Raw genomic sequence first — 17838 nt, forward strand, 5'->3', positions numbered from 1 at the left:
CTACAGTAATCAAAACATCATGGTATTGGCAGAAAAACAGATACTTCGATCAATGAAGCAGAATTGAGAGCCCAGAAATAAAGCCAGACATATATGAACAATTAATTACAATGAAGGAGCAAAGAGCATACAATGGAGAAGGGTGTTGGGAAAATTGGACAGCCACATGCACACACACAAAAAAACAACCCCCCAAACAAAACAAAAACTGGACCACTATCTTACACCCTACACAAAAATCAACCCAAAATGGATTGAAGACTTGAATGTAAGACCTGAAACCATAAAACTTTTAGAAGAAAACAATATGCTCTTTGACATTGGTCTCAGCAATCTTTCTGGCTATGACTCCTTAGGCAAGGGAAACAAAAGCAAAAATAAACAAATGAGACTACTAAATATTCTGCACAGCAAAGGAAAACATCAGCAAAACAAAAAGACAACCTAATGAATGGGAAAAGATATTTGCAAATCATATATCCAACACAGTGTTAACATCCAAAATATAAAGAACTCAACAACAACAACTCGATTGAAAAATGGGCAAAGGAACTGAACAGATATTTTTCCAAGGACATACAGATGGCCAACAGACACATGAAAAGATGTTCAACATCATTAATTATTAGGGAAATGCAAATCAAACCCACAATGAGATATCATCTCACACCCATGAATGTGCTATTATCAAAATAGAATGATTATTATCAAAAAAGCAAGAAATAGCAAGTGTTGGAGAGTATGTGGAGAAAAGGGAACCCTTATACAATGTTGCTAGGAATGTAATCAGTGTAGCCACACTGGAAAACAGTATGGATCGTCCTCAAAAAAATTAAGAATAGAATTACCATTACCATATGATTCACCTATTCCACTTCTGGGTATTTATCCAAAAAATACAAAAACAGTAATTTGAAAAGGTATATGCACCCAATGTTCATCTAGGTATTATTTACATTAGCCAAGTTATGGAAACAGCCTAAGTGCCCATCAGTGGAAGAACGGATAAAGAAAATGTGGTGTGTGTGTATACACACACACACACACACACACACACACACACACACACACAATGGAATACTACTCAGCCTTTAAAAAAGATGAAATCTTGCCATTTTTTGTAACAACACAGATGGGTCTTAAGGGTATTATGCTAAGAGAAATGTCAGATGGAAAAAGACAAATACTATATGATTTCACTCATAGATGGAATAGTAAAAACAAATAAAAACCAAAATCACTACAAACCCAACCAAACAAAACAAACATGGAGATACAGAGAACAGAGTACAGTTGACCCTTGAACAACAAGGGTTTGAATCGTGTGGGTCCACTTATTCTCAGATTCTTTTCACTAAATACTTACTACAGTACCACACAATGCACTGTTGGCTGAATCCCCGAATGTGGAATTTCCTATAAGGAAGCCTGACTGTAAAGTTATATGTGGATTTTTGACTGGTGGAGGGTTGTTGTCCCAACGCTCACATTGTTCAAGGGTCACCTGTAGTAGTTACCAGAGAGGAAGGGGCAGCCGGAGGGCGAAATGGGTATAGGGAGCTAACTGTATGATGAAGAGAAACTAAATTTTTGGTGGTGAGCACACTGTAGTATGCACAGAAGTAGAAATATACTGTTGTACACATGAAAGTAATATAATGTTGTAAACCAAGGTTGCCTCAATAAAAAAAAAAAATCAAAAAATAAAATTAAAAAGAAGAAAATAAAAAGAGAGCATTCACGGCCTTTTTATGCACCTGAGCTTCTAGGCAGGGTTTGAAACAGGAGGAGGAATACGGAAGCCCTTGTAACACTGAGCATATTCATGAAAAATGTGTCCTCATAGTTGATGGAACTCCATGAGGTTACAATTCATTTAGTAGGATGTTTATCTTCGAAAATCGATGTTTACATTTGGGATAAGATCGTTTACAACTAAATTCCCCATGATTGAGGGGGCTTTGCCTCATCTTGTATTGCTGGGAAGATTTCAAAGGTAATAGGTTTTGAGGAGCTGAAACCACTCGCTGAACTTTGGGCTGGCTTTAGAGAGCTAAAGGTCATCCCAGACTGTCCTCCTGAAACACATCCTCAAGCCCGTAGCAATGTGGGCCAATGCATTGCTTCAGAAACAAAATTCTATGGGTTGCCAAGTACTGCCATCAGACTGCTGGGGAGGGAGCAGGCCTAACAGAGTATTAATTAACACTCAATTACACAACCATCAACAAATATATTGGATGCTTCCCATCTGATAGATATTGGGGAATTGTTTGAGGTGCTGGGGTTGCTACTAAGAACAATAGAAGGAGGGGGTAAATAGTGCTTTGAAGAAGGATTCAGAGGAACAGAGGAAGGGATTTAGATTTCCATCTAAAATGGAACTGGAGGATATGTAACGAAGAATCTCACGCATGCTCCCTGAGAAGAACAGAACTTACTGAGACTGATTTCCCATAAGTGCCTGATTTACAGAAGGTTGAGACTTACCTCTTGACCAATGAACATCCAGCAGGAATCTCTCCCCATCCTCAAGCCAATGAACTTACTGCTTGGACTCTGGCTGGACTTACCCCTCTTTGCACTCATTGCCCATAAATACAGCTCACCCCAAACCCTCAACAAACATGCCTGTATCTTGCTACAGTATACATTTTCCGAATTGCAATTCCTCTGCTCTTCCTGAATAAACTCAATTTCTGGTCATTCAAACTTGCTTCGGTTTACCTCTTAATTTAGGTTGACAGAACAAAGCTAGGATCTGGGTCATATGCGTGAGAGGGCCACCTGGGATAGATTTCACTTTCCTTCTCTTTCCATTGGACTATGGAGCTAGCCATATTTAGCATGTATTGCAAAAATTTCGTTTGGGTTTTTCCATAAGATGGTACAGAAAACCCGAATGAACTTTTTTGGCCAACCCAATGGTTTGCATTTTTGCTCCACCTATGCCAGACACTCCATAAAGTCTGATATATTCATTCAGCCCTGAAAGGTGGTATTGTTAGGAATAAAGGAACTGGGCCTTCGTACATTAACTTCTTTATTGAGGCCCATTTTATGGTAGCAGTATCATATCAGTTTAAAATAATGCTCCTATGAATTCTGGGTTCAAATGACAGCTCTACTGTAATATGCGACTTTACCCAAGTATATTAACTTTCTGTACTTCATAAGGTTGCAGTAAGAATAAAATGAGTTAATGTGTGTCAATGGCTTAGATCAGCACTTGGCACAAGAAAATGCTCATTACCTATTTAATGTAAAAATTATAATTATAGTAAATTTTATTACATCAAGAAGGACAGTGGCTGAGGAGTCCCAGAGGGTGACCAGCATCCAATGAACCAGAGCCTATTGTGGAAACAAGACTGCACTGAGAAGCAGTTATAGGATTAAACTGAATTAGGAGTGAATATAAGACTAAACCTCCTTTACTCTCAAATATAGTTACAAGAGGAGCCCTTTGAATAGGAAGTTTTCAGGAAGTGCAGAAACAAACCTTAGAGAGGAGTACTTTGAACTGCTGCTGGATCAAACTGCTAAAATGTGGCAACGTGTGCTCTCTTGAGCCAGAGGGTGGCCAAGTGTGAGAAAGCCTCCGGGCCTGTGCTACACTCTGCCTGTGGTTTCAAAGCAGCCAATGCCTCAGGGTAGATGGCCAGTCTTCAACAGCCCTAGAATAGAAACTTGGTTTCATGGATAATATTAGAGAAAGTACACTTAACTTCTGGCCGCCTGCTGGAAGAAAACCCAAAATATCTTTTCTTATATGCTGAGGTTAGATAAATTATTGCAGAGACCATGCAAATAGGAAACATAGGAACATAGTTGGGAAATTCAGGACTCATGGGAGAAGATTTCTGAGGCTTTTAACAGCAAAATATTACTGTAGAAGCTTAGATTTCATAAGATACAAGGGGAGCTCCTAGAAAATTCTCACTGTTAATACAGTGAATTTAAGAGGAGGAAGATAGAAGAAACGCTATGTTGGTTGACAGGAGAAATCTGAAGTCTCTCAAGTTGACATTCTGAACCCAAAGCTCAGCCTAGCTGAGAGGCACTGAAGTACGTGTAGCCCAGCAGCCCAAGTCCTGCACGCAGTTGCAGAGGCTTCTAAGACTGGGAAAAGTGGTACCAGGAAAAGCTCTGTTTTATCTTTCATGTGATTTTTCTCTTTTGTCTCCTTCAGGAACCAACCCGACCCCATTCCAGCCTGGGTAACCTTCTGTCCAGGAATAAAATGAGATTTGGTATAAAACAAAAGAAAATTAAAATAATGTAGTAATAGGCAGGGTTTTACATTTTAAAACAGAGTATGCAACATGACAATAAGCCAGGGAATTATTCTGAGAAAGAGTTTTCCAAATTCCTCTACCTTTCATTTATGATGGAACCTGGGAGCCACCTATTGGACAGTTCTCCTATGGTATAAAGGGAATGCCTCACCCCACCCCCGTCAACCTACAATGCCTGTGATAAGAGAGGGTGGGGGCAGGGGAGAGGGAGCAGAACATCACAGTGTCTCAAATGCCTGTTGCTAAGAGGCGGAGAAAAATTCACTGCACTGACTGTGGTGATTTGTTTGGATTACAAGGGAACTTAGGTTGCTGCTACTCAATGAAGAGAAGAAGAACTTTTTTTGAAAACCACAGGATATGCTGGAACATCCTTAGTACTCTCTTGTCCAACAGACTTGTTCAATAGAAACCTGCAACAATGCAATAAGGACAAAACCACCAAGGGTTCAGATCTTACAGGAATGAAGGCTGGACTATGCCATCAGGTCAAGAACCCTGTCCAGCTGAGACACTGGCAGAAGTGAGAGAAGGTGGAGCAGACACTGTGAATGCATCTGTGAGCATTATGCTCAGCCTCACGTCCAGTTACAGGAGTGGGGCCTTCAGCGAAGATTTTACATTGCTTGCTCATTTCAAGGCTCTCTCTTGACTCCCACCAGAAACAGCCCTGGGGGTAGCTATTCCTAGTTTGGGGTGATAATATGACTGAATCTCTATCATCTTCCAAGGTTGTAATGGGAAGTTTCTCATTCCCCGTGCTGGGAATGCAGTTTCCACCTAAATGAAGGAGAATGGATGCTGAGAGGTAAAGATGGTGGAGTGTACTGGTTTTCTTCCATTTACCCCTTTCAGATCAATTCTCTACCCTTCTCCATCCTGCTCTCTGACCCACTGGAGATTCTTCTTTTTTTTTCTTATTTCCACAATCCTTTCTTTGACAACAATAGACAATCATGGTAACAGGTCTTTAGGGAGCTTTATTCTCTTTAGGTATTCAACTAAAGATACAACAGCTAAGGGAAAATCACAATCTTTATATTATGTGGGGGTTTTTTTGATGGTTTTGATTTATTATACAAAAACATTTACTTCTGTATGTGGTCAAATGTATCAATCTTTTCTTTGGCCTCACCATGCAGCTTGTGGGATCTTAGTTCCCCGACCAGGGATCAAACCCTGGCAGTGAAAGCACCAAGTCCTAACCACTGGACTGACAGGGAATTTCCAAATCTATCAATTTTGTCCTGTTTTGTGACTGATGCCATGATTAGAAAAGCTCCCTCTATCACTAGATTATATAAATATTTCTAAATATCTTTAATATAATAGTGAGCTTAGAATGAGAGAGAGCTTTGGGATTGTATAAATACTGGACTCAATTCCAGCTCTGCCATTAACTAGTTGTAACAGACTGTATTTTCCAAAGATGGCTACAACAGTATCTCCCATATCACAAGCTCTTCTACAACTTACCTACTCTCCAATCAAAAGTGGAACCTGGGCTTCCCTGGTGGCGCAGTGGTTGAGAGTCCACCTGCCGATGCAGGGGACACGGGTTCGTGCTCCGGTTAGGGAAGATCCCACATGCCGCGGAGCGGCTGGGCCCGTGAGCCATGGCCGCTGAGCCTGCGCGTCCGGAGCCTGTGCTCCGCAACGGGAGAGGCCACAGCAGTGAGAGGCCCGCGTACCGAAAAAAAAAAAAGTGGAACCTGGCGAGGCTTGTGATTCACTTATAACCAACAGAATGTAGCAGAAGTGATGATGCACGACTTCCAAATGTGATGCAACTTCCACCTTATTAGAATATACACTTGCCTTTAGAGCCCCTAAGCTTCTGTGTAAGGAGCCTGGGCCTCCATGCAGTACAGGGGTCCAAGTCATATGGAGTCCATATGTAGGTGTTCTGACCAACAGCCCCAGGTGACATCACAACTTATACGAGTATCAACTGCAAAAATGTAGACGTGAAGACACCTCTGAATAATTCCAGTCTCCCACTCTCGAGTCACCTCCAGCCTTCAAGTCTCTCCAGCTGCGGTCGTAGACATCATGCAGCAGAGACAAGCCATCCCTACTACCTACTTTCTGAATTGCTGACCCACAGTACTAGTGAACACAATCATTTTTTATGCATCAATAATAACTGGAAAATTGTGTGATACTTGTTGAGTTAACCCAATTAGCTTCTGGGCAACCTCTTCTTCAGGTTTTTCATCTATTACATTGTTTTACAATACTAGCTACTTCATAGGAAGTTGTGAAGATTAAATGAGACCATTTATGAAAAGTACAAAACACGTGTCTATTGCACACTAAGAGGTCAAACAGTAATAGTCACAACAATTAAGAAGTAAGGATTTTATTACATTTAAATCTTTAATATATGTGAAAATTATTTTGATTTAATGCATAAGGTTGCATGTATTATGTACCAGTCAACTCCAAATTAACCTTTAGATTAGTAGGCAAATTACTGTCTTTAAAATGATATGTGAAGAAAAAATTTGCATATATGAAAAAAGAGCTTATGCTTATTTCAGGATTGATACTTGGTGTGCTATCATGGGGGTAAAGAAATTTTCACCTAGGTCTTATTCTGTTCATTTGTTCAAGTTGGAAAATGGAAACAGGAAGAATATCCCAAGATGGGGTAAACCAAGAGAAAATTCTCTCCAAGATTACAGCAATTTTATCTAGGCTGTAAGGAAGCCTAATAAAAAAGATTCTCCCCATTCGTGAGGAGCTAATTCACACACTACGTGCACTGTCACTCAGAGGCACCAAAATGTAACTGCATTTTCTAACCCAACCTCATCTTGTTTTATTTTATATTTAAAAAAAATTTTTTAATTAAAAAAATTTTTTTTGAAATTTTTGCCCACACCACGCGGCTTGTGGGATCTTAGTTCCCCGACCAGGGATCGAACCTGTGCACTCGGCAGTGAAAGCTCAGCATCCTAACCACTGGACTGCTGGGGAATTTCCTCGTCTTATTTTAGAGCTCCATGCCCTATGATGGCAGAAAACACTTGGTCTTCTCAGCTTAAAATTTAGAGGGGGAGTAAAGAAAGCAGGGAGGTCAGGGGAAATGTTAACAGTAACATGGTCTCAACTGGAGACTGGCTTTAGTCAGAGCCCATGGAAAAGCTCTGGCACAAAAATTGCACTGCAGGCTTTTTCCAACCTGCCTGCCTCTGGCACAAGCTGCACATGCAGCTTGATGGAAGGAGTCGGCCATTTGTTGGCTGAGGTCTTTGCTCTAGTTGGGAGTTCAGCATCCAGGCGAGGCAGCTCCCATCTGGCAGAGGGCAAATCTCCAGAGAAGTAAATAGCTGTGAATTGTCATAAGCCAACACTCAATGCAGCTGGGTCGCAGATGCACTGATTAGCAAAAAGGATTTGGGCAGGGCACCAAAATCAAATCAAAATCATCCACTACATAATGTAATATTCAATGCTCTATTGCTGAGAATGCCAATGCTTGTTCTTGAAAGATCAAGGAAAGATTTTATAATTAGAAACTTCTTGTTCAACAAAGCCAAGTTTTGTCTAAACAATGATTCACAAATATTTTTAAAGTCTATTTTGAAACCCAGTGAAAAACAATGATCTCTCTCTCTATTTTTTTTCTAAATGATGTTTCCCAACCCCATGATTCAATGGGTGAGAGAGCCCACATACAGCCAGAAATAAAAATATGTTGTTTCCCCTAAATGTCCATCGACAGATGATGGATAAAGAAGATGTGGTACTATACACAATGGAATATTACTCAGCCATTAAAAAAATGAAATAATGCCATTTTCAGGAACATGGATGCACCTAGAGATTATCATACTAAGAGAAGTCAGAAAAAGAAAGACAAATAACATATGATATCACTTGTATGTGGAATCTAAAATATGACACAAATGAACATATCTATGAAACAGAAACAGACTCACAGATACAGAAAACAGACTTGTGGTTGCCAAGGGGGAGTGGGGTGGGGAAGAGATGGGTTGGAAGTTTGGGATTAGCAGATGCAAACTATTATATATAGGATGGATAAACAGCAAGGTCCTACTGTATAGCACAGGGAACTATATTCAATATCCTGTGATAAACCATAATGGAAAAGAATATGAAAAAGAACATATATATGTATAACTGAATCACTTTGCTGTACAGCAGAAATTAAAACAACATTGTAAATCGACTATACTTCAATAAAATTTTTAAAAATATATGTTGCTTCCCTAACTCAAAATATCCATGTTACATTGGCTTTTCCAACCTGCCTGCCTAGTTTGAAAAAGTTATCTACGTCTTTCTTCATCCCAGCTAAAATCCCAGATGAGAATTCCTCAGGAAGGATTATATTTTCAGGTGCAGACAAAGGCAGAGAGTACACCAAACTCTTCAAGTAGAGGGGTAATTGTTTTACTGTAAGAATTTCATGTGGCATAGTAAGGGAGAAAAATGATCGTGGAAATCCAGGACCAAGAACTGTAGTAAGCTTCATTCACAAGAAGAGAAATGTCAGGGTTATTCTATACCCAGGGAAGCTTCATCACCTTGGCCACAGGTGGGTTGTTTCACCACCAACGCTACACAGTTTCTCTCTATTTGTTCCATTCCGTGTCACCTGCATCTCTTCCCACCCCTACTAGCTTCTGCTATATCATTCCTTCTGTTTACTCATAACTGCATCATACATAGGACACCTTGTAACTGGAACACTACCACATGGCATCTCTATACATACTATTATCTTAACTTGCTTTATTATCAACATTTTTTTCACATTCTTATGAGAGGAGACTGACCAGCCATTCTGGCACAAGGTTTCCATTTCCAATTCAATAACCTAGTTCAACCATGTGCTACCTGGCTACCTGTCCAGGAAGGGCCATGATAACTCCACCCACACCAAACTGTTTCTCATATCTTAGTTTCCACAAACTGAAATGCCCCTAAAATTTTCCTTGATGCCTCATCCCTTTGCCTGTCCAGTTTTTTCCTGGCCTGAGATTCCTCCTAAGAGCTCTACCAGAGAAAGATGTGGCTCACGTTGCCAGAAAATTGGGAAACTGGAGTTAGTCTTCTTTTATCTCCAAAACCCATGGGCAAAAGGAGAGTGCCAGGTGTCAGAGCTAATCAAGAGAGAATCCCAGCCCAGAGGAGTGGGTATGGACAAGGATAAAGTATGATCACAGAATTCCCAGGACGAGCTTGGGATTATTTTGACCCAAGTCTTTGCATTTCCATATAGGAGATAATAAATAACCAATTTAAAACCCAACATTATTCATGGCAGCACCATCGTAAGAAAACCAAAACGCTGTGCGCGGGGATTTGCAAAACTTCCGTCTAGTGCTCCATCATTAATGAGAATCAGTTATCTCCTAGTAGCCTCCTTATGATGGCTACTCTTCACTACCAGCTGGCTTTCTCACTCTCTACCATTGGTTAGAAGTGGAGAGCAAAATACAGGTTTGGGGGAAATGATAAGGGGGATGGTGAGTTGAAGAATAATCAAAAATCCAGGAGACATGCAGAACTAGACTCCCTCAGGGAGGTTGCAATCGTTTTTATGTTTGCAACAGATGAGCTCTGTCCTCTTTTCAAAACTTAAGAAGTTGATGTCCTCACAGTTGGTCATACACGACAGTTTTGAATAAAAATACATACTCAGCCCTGAGGAGGTGAAAGAAAGGGAATATAACTGTAATGACTCTGTTTTCTCCTACCATATTCCTAGGAATAACCTCTTTTCAGAGACTCACTGATCTTTCTCTAGACCCAAATGAGCTAAAAGACAGAGTCTATCAATTACTGACCCAGAGAGTGGATTTTATTTCCTAACTTATAAGGAACACTCACCTTTCCTTTCCTCAATGCTGTCTTAAGGAAAAGTCCATCTTTGCCCTGCCCTCTGCAGGACCACCCCATCCTCACCCATCCTACTCACCCATGTATTCCATGGACAAAAGCAGGTAACGGTCTCTAAGGGGAAAAGGTGGTTGTTTCTCAGTCACTTTATACCCAACACTACCTTTTCTGGTAAGTAAGTAAATGTTTTCAACAGCACAGGTCTGGTGGTACTTCAGGGTGCAGGACCTCATGCCTTCATAGCATATCCCAAGATGATATTTTTTACATTTATAACACATCGTCGAAGGCTCTGCCAGACACAGAAAGAGGTGCTTAAAGGATGCAGTATGGAGAAGGTTCTCCAGGCCTGGGGGCTTCCCAACAGGAACTTACTATTGACTAGTGGTTCCCAACTTTTCTAGGGACCCTGATCCCTTTGATAATCTTGTGAAAGCTAACTTATACAGACATAAATCAAATATTGTATATAATCTCAAAAGGTTGGAGTTCCTGTAAAATTTATCTATGGTCCCCAAGTAATGAACCCCTTATCTAGCCTAATGATTTTGTCCAGTAATGGGGAAGAGGAAGCAAAGACGGGGACTTTAGCTTCCTTACTCCACGAAATGGACTAAATTGGTCTGGGAGAAGATCAAACTCCTAGGATTCTATAGTAGGAATGGATAACAGCTTTCTTAAAAGATGGAGGGGAAGGTTTACTACAAAAATGTCATCAATAACCTTTATACCAAGGACTTTAGACTAGCTGTGGTCATACCTATCAGACGTTCAAGAAATTCACCTGTGGAAAGAAGAAGTTTCCCTGACATAATCACACATGCATCGGCCAAAGCCCCAAGAGCCAATTCTGGAAATTTCTCCTCCCCCAGCATCTTCCCATCTCTTAATCAACAACCAACCCTTCCTCTGTCTCCAGGACTTACCCTTACTCATGCAGACCAGAAAGACTATGCACAGCAGAAAGAGAACAAACATCCTGGGACTTTGGTCCTGTGCAGTTGCCTGTGGAAGGTACTGGTTGATCTCCCCCAGTGTTCTGCCCTTGGGCTCTTCAGCTAAATCATAAAATTTCAGTGACGAACAGTACCTCGATGTTCCCAGAACCAACCAAAACACCAACTGGAGTCTCAATGCCCCTAAGGCATCTATTTAAAAATTCTCCTCAATGATGAATATATATATATATACACACACACATATACACATATATATATATACATTCTTTATTCATTATTGTATAGCTAAGCTTTGTGCTCTGTAAGTCAAATTTTTTCCCCACATTTTAACCTTTCAGATATTTCAAGACAGGATTTGGACACCTTAGTTCCTTTTAGCTCTCTTCACTAATCTCAGAATAATATCAGATTTGTCTTTGTCTCACTTAGACTGAAGCACCAGGAATTAAGTTCAGGATTCCAGGTATAGTCTGAATGTGGGGGAAACACTGAGTGCCCCTTCTGTGGTGTAGGAAAGGGGCGTTTCAGCAGAAAGGTGAGATGTGCCTAGTTTGCCTTCAGGTGTTATTAACTAATTCATGGATTTTTTAAAGCAAATATTTTCTACACACATACCAACTGCCAACATCACAAAAAGAGACGTCACCAAGTGAACCAGGCCACTAATCTGTGGCCTCACAAAGACTTGAGTCTAGTTAAGGAGACCACAAGTACATCAAGCACAGTTAGCTATGGGGGCCTAAATGAGAGACATTCAAAGTTGACTGCCTGACCAGGGAAGGCTTCCCTGAAGAAGGGATAGTTGAGCTGGACTTTGAAGGCTAGTGATGTGTTAGTTAGAAGAAGTGAATAGGGACAGGCGCCCAAAGGAACAGCAAATGTCAAAATACAGAGATGTCAGGCAACCTGACACACTGGGATGACAGCTGGTCATGTGGTTCTAGAGACATGGGTGAGCAAGAAACTCAGAGAGATGCACCTTGTTGGAGGTGACGGCATATGGGTAAATAGAGGGGCTCAAGGGGACAGTGCACTGCACTTGTTGCTGAGATTACTTTGTCCCAAGCACATAAAATGGGATCTCTTGCTCACTATTGTGCAATTGCAAGACATCAATGAAAAGAGTCATTTTTCCCAGGGCTGGAAAAGACATTAAAGTACCCACTCCTCTGTACCAATACTGAATTCTAGAAAGGACATCTCCCTTTATCCCGAACTTAAGCTTGGTACACACATGGGTTCAGATCCTGGCTCTGCTGCTTGCCAACGTTGTGACTCTGGGTGAGTTACTGACGTTCAGAATCATTTTCATCATAGGATTGGTATTAGTAGTATTTTAAAGTCTGTGAAGAGAGAAAGCTCATATTTGTTAAGGTCCTGGAAACTATCAAGCACCAACTCCCTGCGCAGTGCTTAAAGTTTCAGGAGAAGCCTGGGCCCTTTTGCTAGGGTAGGTGTCAGAAACTGAAGTCAAAAGGAGCCACATGCAGGAAAGGGCACCTGTGCGAGAGGCAATGAGGTGGAGGCTGTAACTGTGGTTTTGGCATCCAAGGGCCAAGAGCCTGGCTGTGAGGATGATGTTGGGAGCATCCTGTCAGGTGTTAAGTTGCAGCAAGGCTTACATTTGGCTTTGGGTATTGGAAAAGATGGAAAGATTAATTACATTGTCTTCTAGAATGAACTTTGAAGACATAGTCAGCTTTAGAACAAACTGTTTCATTTGCTTTGGGTGGGTTAGCAGCTGGGAACTAGCTGAGCTCTGATTCACTGAGACTGGGTGAGAACTGGGTCCCATTCTCATAGCTCAAGCGTGAGGTCATCCATGAGCTGATGATGCTCAGTTTTATATCTCTACCTCAGACCTCTACTTTGAGTTCCAGATTCACATCCACAAATACACATTCTACTTTAGAAGGTTCACACATGCCACGAGACATTGTTTACAAGAGAAAATCTGAGGGATGAGATACTGTGGTAGGATGAGAAGTAGATCAGAGAACCTCTTGCTTGGGTGGATTTGCAAAATTCTACAATCCTAACTGAAAATAATCCCATAGAAAAGAGGTTCAGAACTCAATGGGCCTTCCAGAAAATATCTGCCAAGGGGCACCTTGAAGGAAGAAGAATAGAAACTGGGCAAACCCTCTGTGGTTTAACCTAGAATTTTTTCTTCCTTTGCTATGATTCTAGACTCACTTGCTTTAAAGAGAGAGAAGAGAAAACAGGTGACAAATAAAGGCTCAGAAGTATGCCTTCTTGATAAGCCTTTGGAAAGTCCTGAAAAATGCTATCTAGTTTCCAACATCTTCTCCTGAAAGATGGAAGAATAGAAAATGAGATTCAAAGACTTCACAATCTTGATTGCCATTCTAGAATCAATTCTTTTCAAAGGAACAAATTCCCTCATGTTTAAGGCCTCTCTTCTTAGGCAGAGATGGGCTCCACACTCTGGTCATAGAAAAGGAACACTATAAATTTTGTGGCATTTGAGCTAAGACTTTATTTCACCCGATCTTTATCTGATATCTAAAAATGTCATACTTGAGATATTTTGATGAACATATTGTTCCTACAACTAAAGAACATGTCGTTAAAATGAATTCATGAGAGAAGATTCCTATTGCCTCTAGCCAAAGTACCATAAGCTCACTGCTGGGTTTCAGAGACTGACAGCGCCAGAACTGGTCATAATTTTCCAGTGGTTTACCCACGGTGAACCTTACCTGAGTTAACTTTTGTAGAGACAGATACCTAAAGCATGGGCAAAACTGGCCAGATTCACAATATAAATTTCCTAAAGATCAAGCCATGTGATAATTCTAGAGATGCTTTCACAGCCCTACAAAGTAAACAGTCCCTGGCCTTGGAGAACAGATTTCTAGTAAAGTGAAAGAGTTCTGGGCTGAGAATCAGAAATTCTAGGGGGAAGGCCCAGCTTGGTCATAGATTATACACCTTTTCATCTCTTTCACTCTTCGTTTTCTCATCCATGAAGTGTGGAGCTAGGTGAGCTTTTTTTTGACTTATTCGTTGCTCTGCTCTTACACATGAAACTGTGCCTGGTCCATAAAAGCTCTCAATAAATATTAGTTGAATGTACGAATAAATCTCCAAGAGGCATTCAATCAAGATGGTTAAAAGTATGGCTTCTGGAACTAGAAAGTCTTGCTCTGAGTACTGGTGCTATAAGTCACTAGATATGTGATCTTGGGTAAGATGCTGGATCTCACCAAGCCTGTTTCCTCCTCTGTGAAACTGGGATAAGAATGATAATATCAAAGAAGAAAAACAAAGAAAAAAAAGAATGATAATATCATAACTGCATTAATAATAATTACTATGATGAACAATATATAAAAAACAAAGTTAACTTCATGTAAGCTCCAACATTTATTAATTATCATTCTCTGCTGTGGGGTGGAGAGAGCATGAACTTGAGCTCCCAGAGGAAACCTTGTGTGATTGGTTCCCCTTAGGCATGAATAATCCCTGCCCTATGATGAAGAGGAAGGTTTCTTCTTGTGGCCTAAAGACTTGTGCTTGCAGACCCTGGCTTCTTTTCTTCCTGTATAACAGACTTCTCTGTCAGGATGGACAAACACTTCTTGTTGCTCTCATCCGTCTTCTGCTGCATTGCGGGTGAGTCACAGACTTGAGTGGGCTTCAGAGACAGGATCTAGGAAGCCCCATGGAACTCCATATGTGTAGTTGGCGTCCATGCGGGGCTGAGTCTTGACCACGTTTATACGGGAGGGGAAGCCAGCCTTCAGAATGCTCCCTGGGCCTCCATGCCAACTTGTCTGCCCTTTTCAACATTCTGCCATTCCCCGCCAAGGGCTCAAGCCGCTGTGGCTGCCCCATCATAGTGCTCCCCACTCTGTCCCTACCATTCCCCATAATCAAAACTCCTAGTGAGATTTTCCTCAGGACATCCTTTCCATTTATAAATCTGTATCCCATCTGCTGAGCCTACAATGAATAATTTTGTAGCTGGTTTTAGTGCTATCAAGGGTTTTTTATATTACAACAAGTGATTGCAGGAAAGAAAATACTGGATGCACTGGAATCAGACAGATTAAAAAATGTTTCAGTCACTGTCTTAAATTTTCTGTACCTCTGGTTGCTCACCTGAGAAATGGGGAAATCCCTACTTACAAGGCTTTTGTGAGGATTAAATCAGATACAAAGTAAGAGAACATGGCCCATATGAGATGCTCGATAAATGTTACTTTCTCACTTAGGTGTACCCAGGAGAGGTGTTTTTTTTTTTTTTAATTAAACCTGTATTTTGACCAGCTCACCCCACAGTACCACAAAAAGTGGCACTGACTATGATATAATTTATGAGGCCTTCACGTAGATTCAGTTCCAAGTTAAAAACAGAGTATATCACCTAACAATACGTAAGCCGCCAATCTCAGAAATCCCATCGTAGTAATGCTAGCACAGGTAAAAGTTTAAAGCTCTCAGCCTCATTATCACACTCTTGTCTACCTACAGTGCTGCCAGGTAAGCCAGGCCAGCATTAACAGAACCATTTTTAAGCCAGAAAGCCATTTAGCCAGAGGCTAAATCTTTGCTCAAAGTCACCAGGTTAAAAGGGCTGAAGTCAGGACCAGAAACCTTTAACTCTCACAGAGGCATTTCTCCGGGATGTGGAGTTGGTGAGAGATCCAGCTGCTTACTCCCGGATCCCAGCCACCAGCTCTTCACCCACCTGCGCACCACACCCCGCACCCCAGGCCTGGATAGGTCTAGCTTCTTCTAAGTCCCTGCCTCCCCTGGCCTCACACCAGCTCTGTGCTCTCCAGCAATGACACCCCTGAGATGCATAACATGCCCCTTCGCACACAGACAGATCGCTGTAGAAGGGGCTTCGGTGTCTGTGCTGCTGAGAAGCATGAGACATGCGTGATCTTAAAGATCTTCCAGGGTAAGTTAGAGGAGGTGCTGTGAGATTCCTAGAAAATTCTTAGGAGAGTACTCCACCAATTTCCTATCTCAGACTAAGACCAACTCAAGAGAGGAATCAAAGTGCCGTATACCCCTGGGCATGGGTCCCTGTGCATGCAGACAGAAGAGGACCTGGGGAAATGAGACACGAGGAAGAAGCATCTGTACAAAGAGTTGAGGGTTGCCAGGGAACTTAGGCAAATAACCCCTGCAGGGGACCTGTGATTTCTTCATCTCCCTGCCTGAGTCCCCTTGGGAAGTACAAGATGGGAAGCCAACCCCAAACCTACCTCGGATGCCTAAATAAATTTTTACTGACAGGACTAGTGCCAGGTTTGACTTGTCTTTAAAGAACTTAGATCACTGGTTTATTTTCTATGATTTCTTCTTACTACAGATAACATCCTCCAGTTATCATATATGGTGTGTCAGAGATTCTGCAGAGAATTGACATACGATCTCAACGATGAACTTATGTTCATACATGCTGCAACTACAATTATTGTAACTTCAAAAATCTAAAATATTTTTTCTCCAAAGTTGTCCCTTTAAAATGTTATTGATGTTTCTCTGCCTTCACAGTCTGCCTGCCCTTGCTTTTCTGCCCTGTCTGTCCTGGAAGGATCCCAGCTCTCTCTGTAATTCAGTGTTATCCTTCCTGGTGCCTCAAGCTTGGTTCCTACCTCAGTCGGAGGATAATGATTCTGAACAACAGATTTCTCCCATTACAGGGTCTGGCATTTCTGTGCTTCAAGAGGCCTCCCCCAAGAGGCCCAGTAGAAAACTTTAAAACAAGACCATTCTAGATCCTTGTGATTATCTTAGATAGTGGAGGCGGACTAGAAATTCTTATTATGGCTATAATTAAGCAGAAATAGCAACAAAACAGACGGTGGACACTCAAGATTTTCCTCTATTGGCAAAAAGTTATTTTCCCCCGTGGACAGTGTCCATCTCACACTCAGTCATGATTTTCTTAGCATTTACATGGTGTCTCCATATACAATGTAAGAAACAGCAAATAAAGAATTTCCTGGCTCTGTGACATTCGCAGTTCACACATAGCCACTTCTAGGCCTGTCGAGATGTACATTCAGGATATATTACAACGCTCATTTCTTCCTATTCCTCTTCTAGTCTTCTCAATTCCTTTCCTCTTTTGCCACCCACCTCTACTCTGATCTCCCCGGCAATGAACACAATGACTATACAAATTCTCCCTCTTCTGAATACCCAAGTCACTTTATGGGTACTTTTTTTTTTTTGACGCTCTTTCACAAAAATGAATCATTTCTCTGTTTGTCTAATTTGCCCTAGTATGTTATAAATCACAGCTAGAACATGTGCCTTGTTTTATTCATCTCTATTGCCTTTAGCTGGCCAATTAAACTTTATTGTGTTTAATTGAACAGCCAGTAAAGTTGATGGAATTTTTCTTGTCCATGTGTTTAGCGTGACTTTTCTGGTTTTTTACCTATTTTGTTGAGTGTACTGGGAATGGTAACCTCTACTCCCTACCAGACATAGAACTTTCACTCCAGTGCCAACATACCATGTGTTTTTCTCAAAGAGATTATGAAAAGGACATTTCTTATTATGGGACCCTCCACTATTCAAATATATTAACTAAAAAAAATTTTTTTTGATGGGATTCTTCTAAAACTGAATAGCTAATCTTACTTCAAAATTCAAAATCAATACTTTATTATATCAAGTATGAAATAGGCCTGGAAGTTTAGAAAGGGTAATCT

The 17838-nt window shown here is 41.0% G+C and overlaps 2 protein-coding genes across 2 annotated transcripts; one reads left to right on the forward strand and one right to left on the reverse strand.

Moving 5' to 3' along the window:
• Positions 1–9787: 9787 nt before the first annotated feature.
• PATE2 (prostate and testis expressed 2) lies at positions 9788–10570 on the reverse strand. The gene is made up of 2 exons (XM_079930002.1): positions 10339–10570; positions 9788–9980 (listed from the first exon to the last, which is right to left on the reverse strand). The coding sequence occupies exons 1-2, from the start codon at positions 10454–10456 to the stop codon at positions 9844–9846; spliced, it is 255 nt and encodes an 84-aa protein (XP_079786128.1). The 5' UTR covers positions 10457–10570; the 3' UTR covers positions 9788–9843.
• Positions 10571–15947: 5377 nt separating this feature from the next.
• On the forward strand, positions 15948–16650 carry LOC307190456 (prostate and testis expressed protein 3-like; the record flags this gene model as incomplete). Its single annotated transcript, XM_079929612.1, is given in 4 exon segments — positions 15948–15972; positions 15975–16067; positions 16485–16553; positions 16556–16650. Coding segments are annotated over 4 exon segments (282 nt in total).
• Between the last annotated feature and the right edge of the window lie 1188 nt (positions 16651–17838).

The sequence above is a fragment of the Stenella coeruleoalba genome (genome assembly GCF_951394435.1).
Source record: "Stenella coeruleoalba genome assembly, chromosome: 8".
Classification (NCBI taxonomy): domain Eukaryota; kingdom Metazoa; phylum Chordata; class Mammalia; order Artiodactyla; family Delphinidae; genus Stenella; species Stenella coeruleoalba.

What these genes read in the sequence shown, in the direction of transcription:
- PATE2 (XM_079930002.1), bottom strand. Translation starts at nt 10,456, where the DNA reads ATGTGTTATAAATGTAAAAAATATCATCTTGGGATATGCTATGAAGGC. An exon ending in TTACTTACTTACCAGAAAAG is followed by an intron (nt 9,981 to 10,338) that starts GTAGTGTTGGGT and finishes TCACCTCCTCAG; the next exon opens with GGCTGAGTATGTATTTTTAT.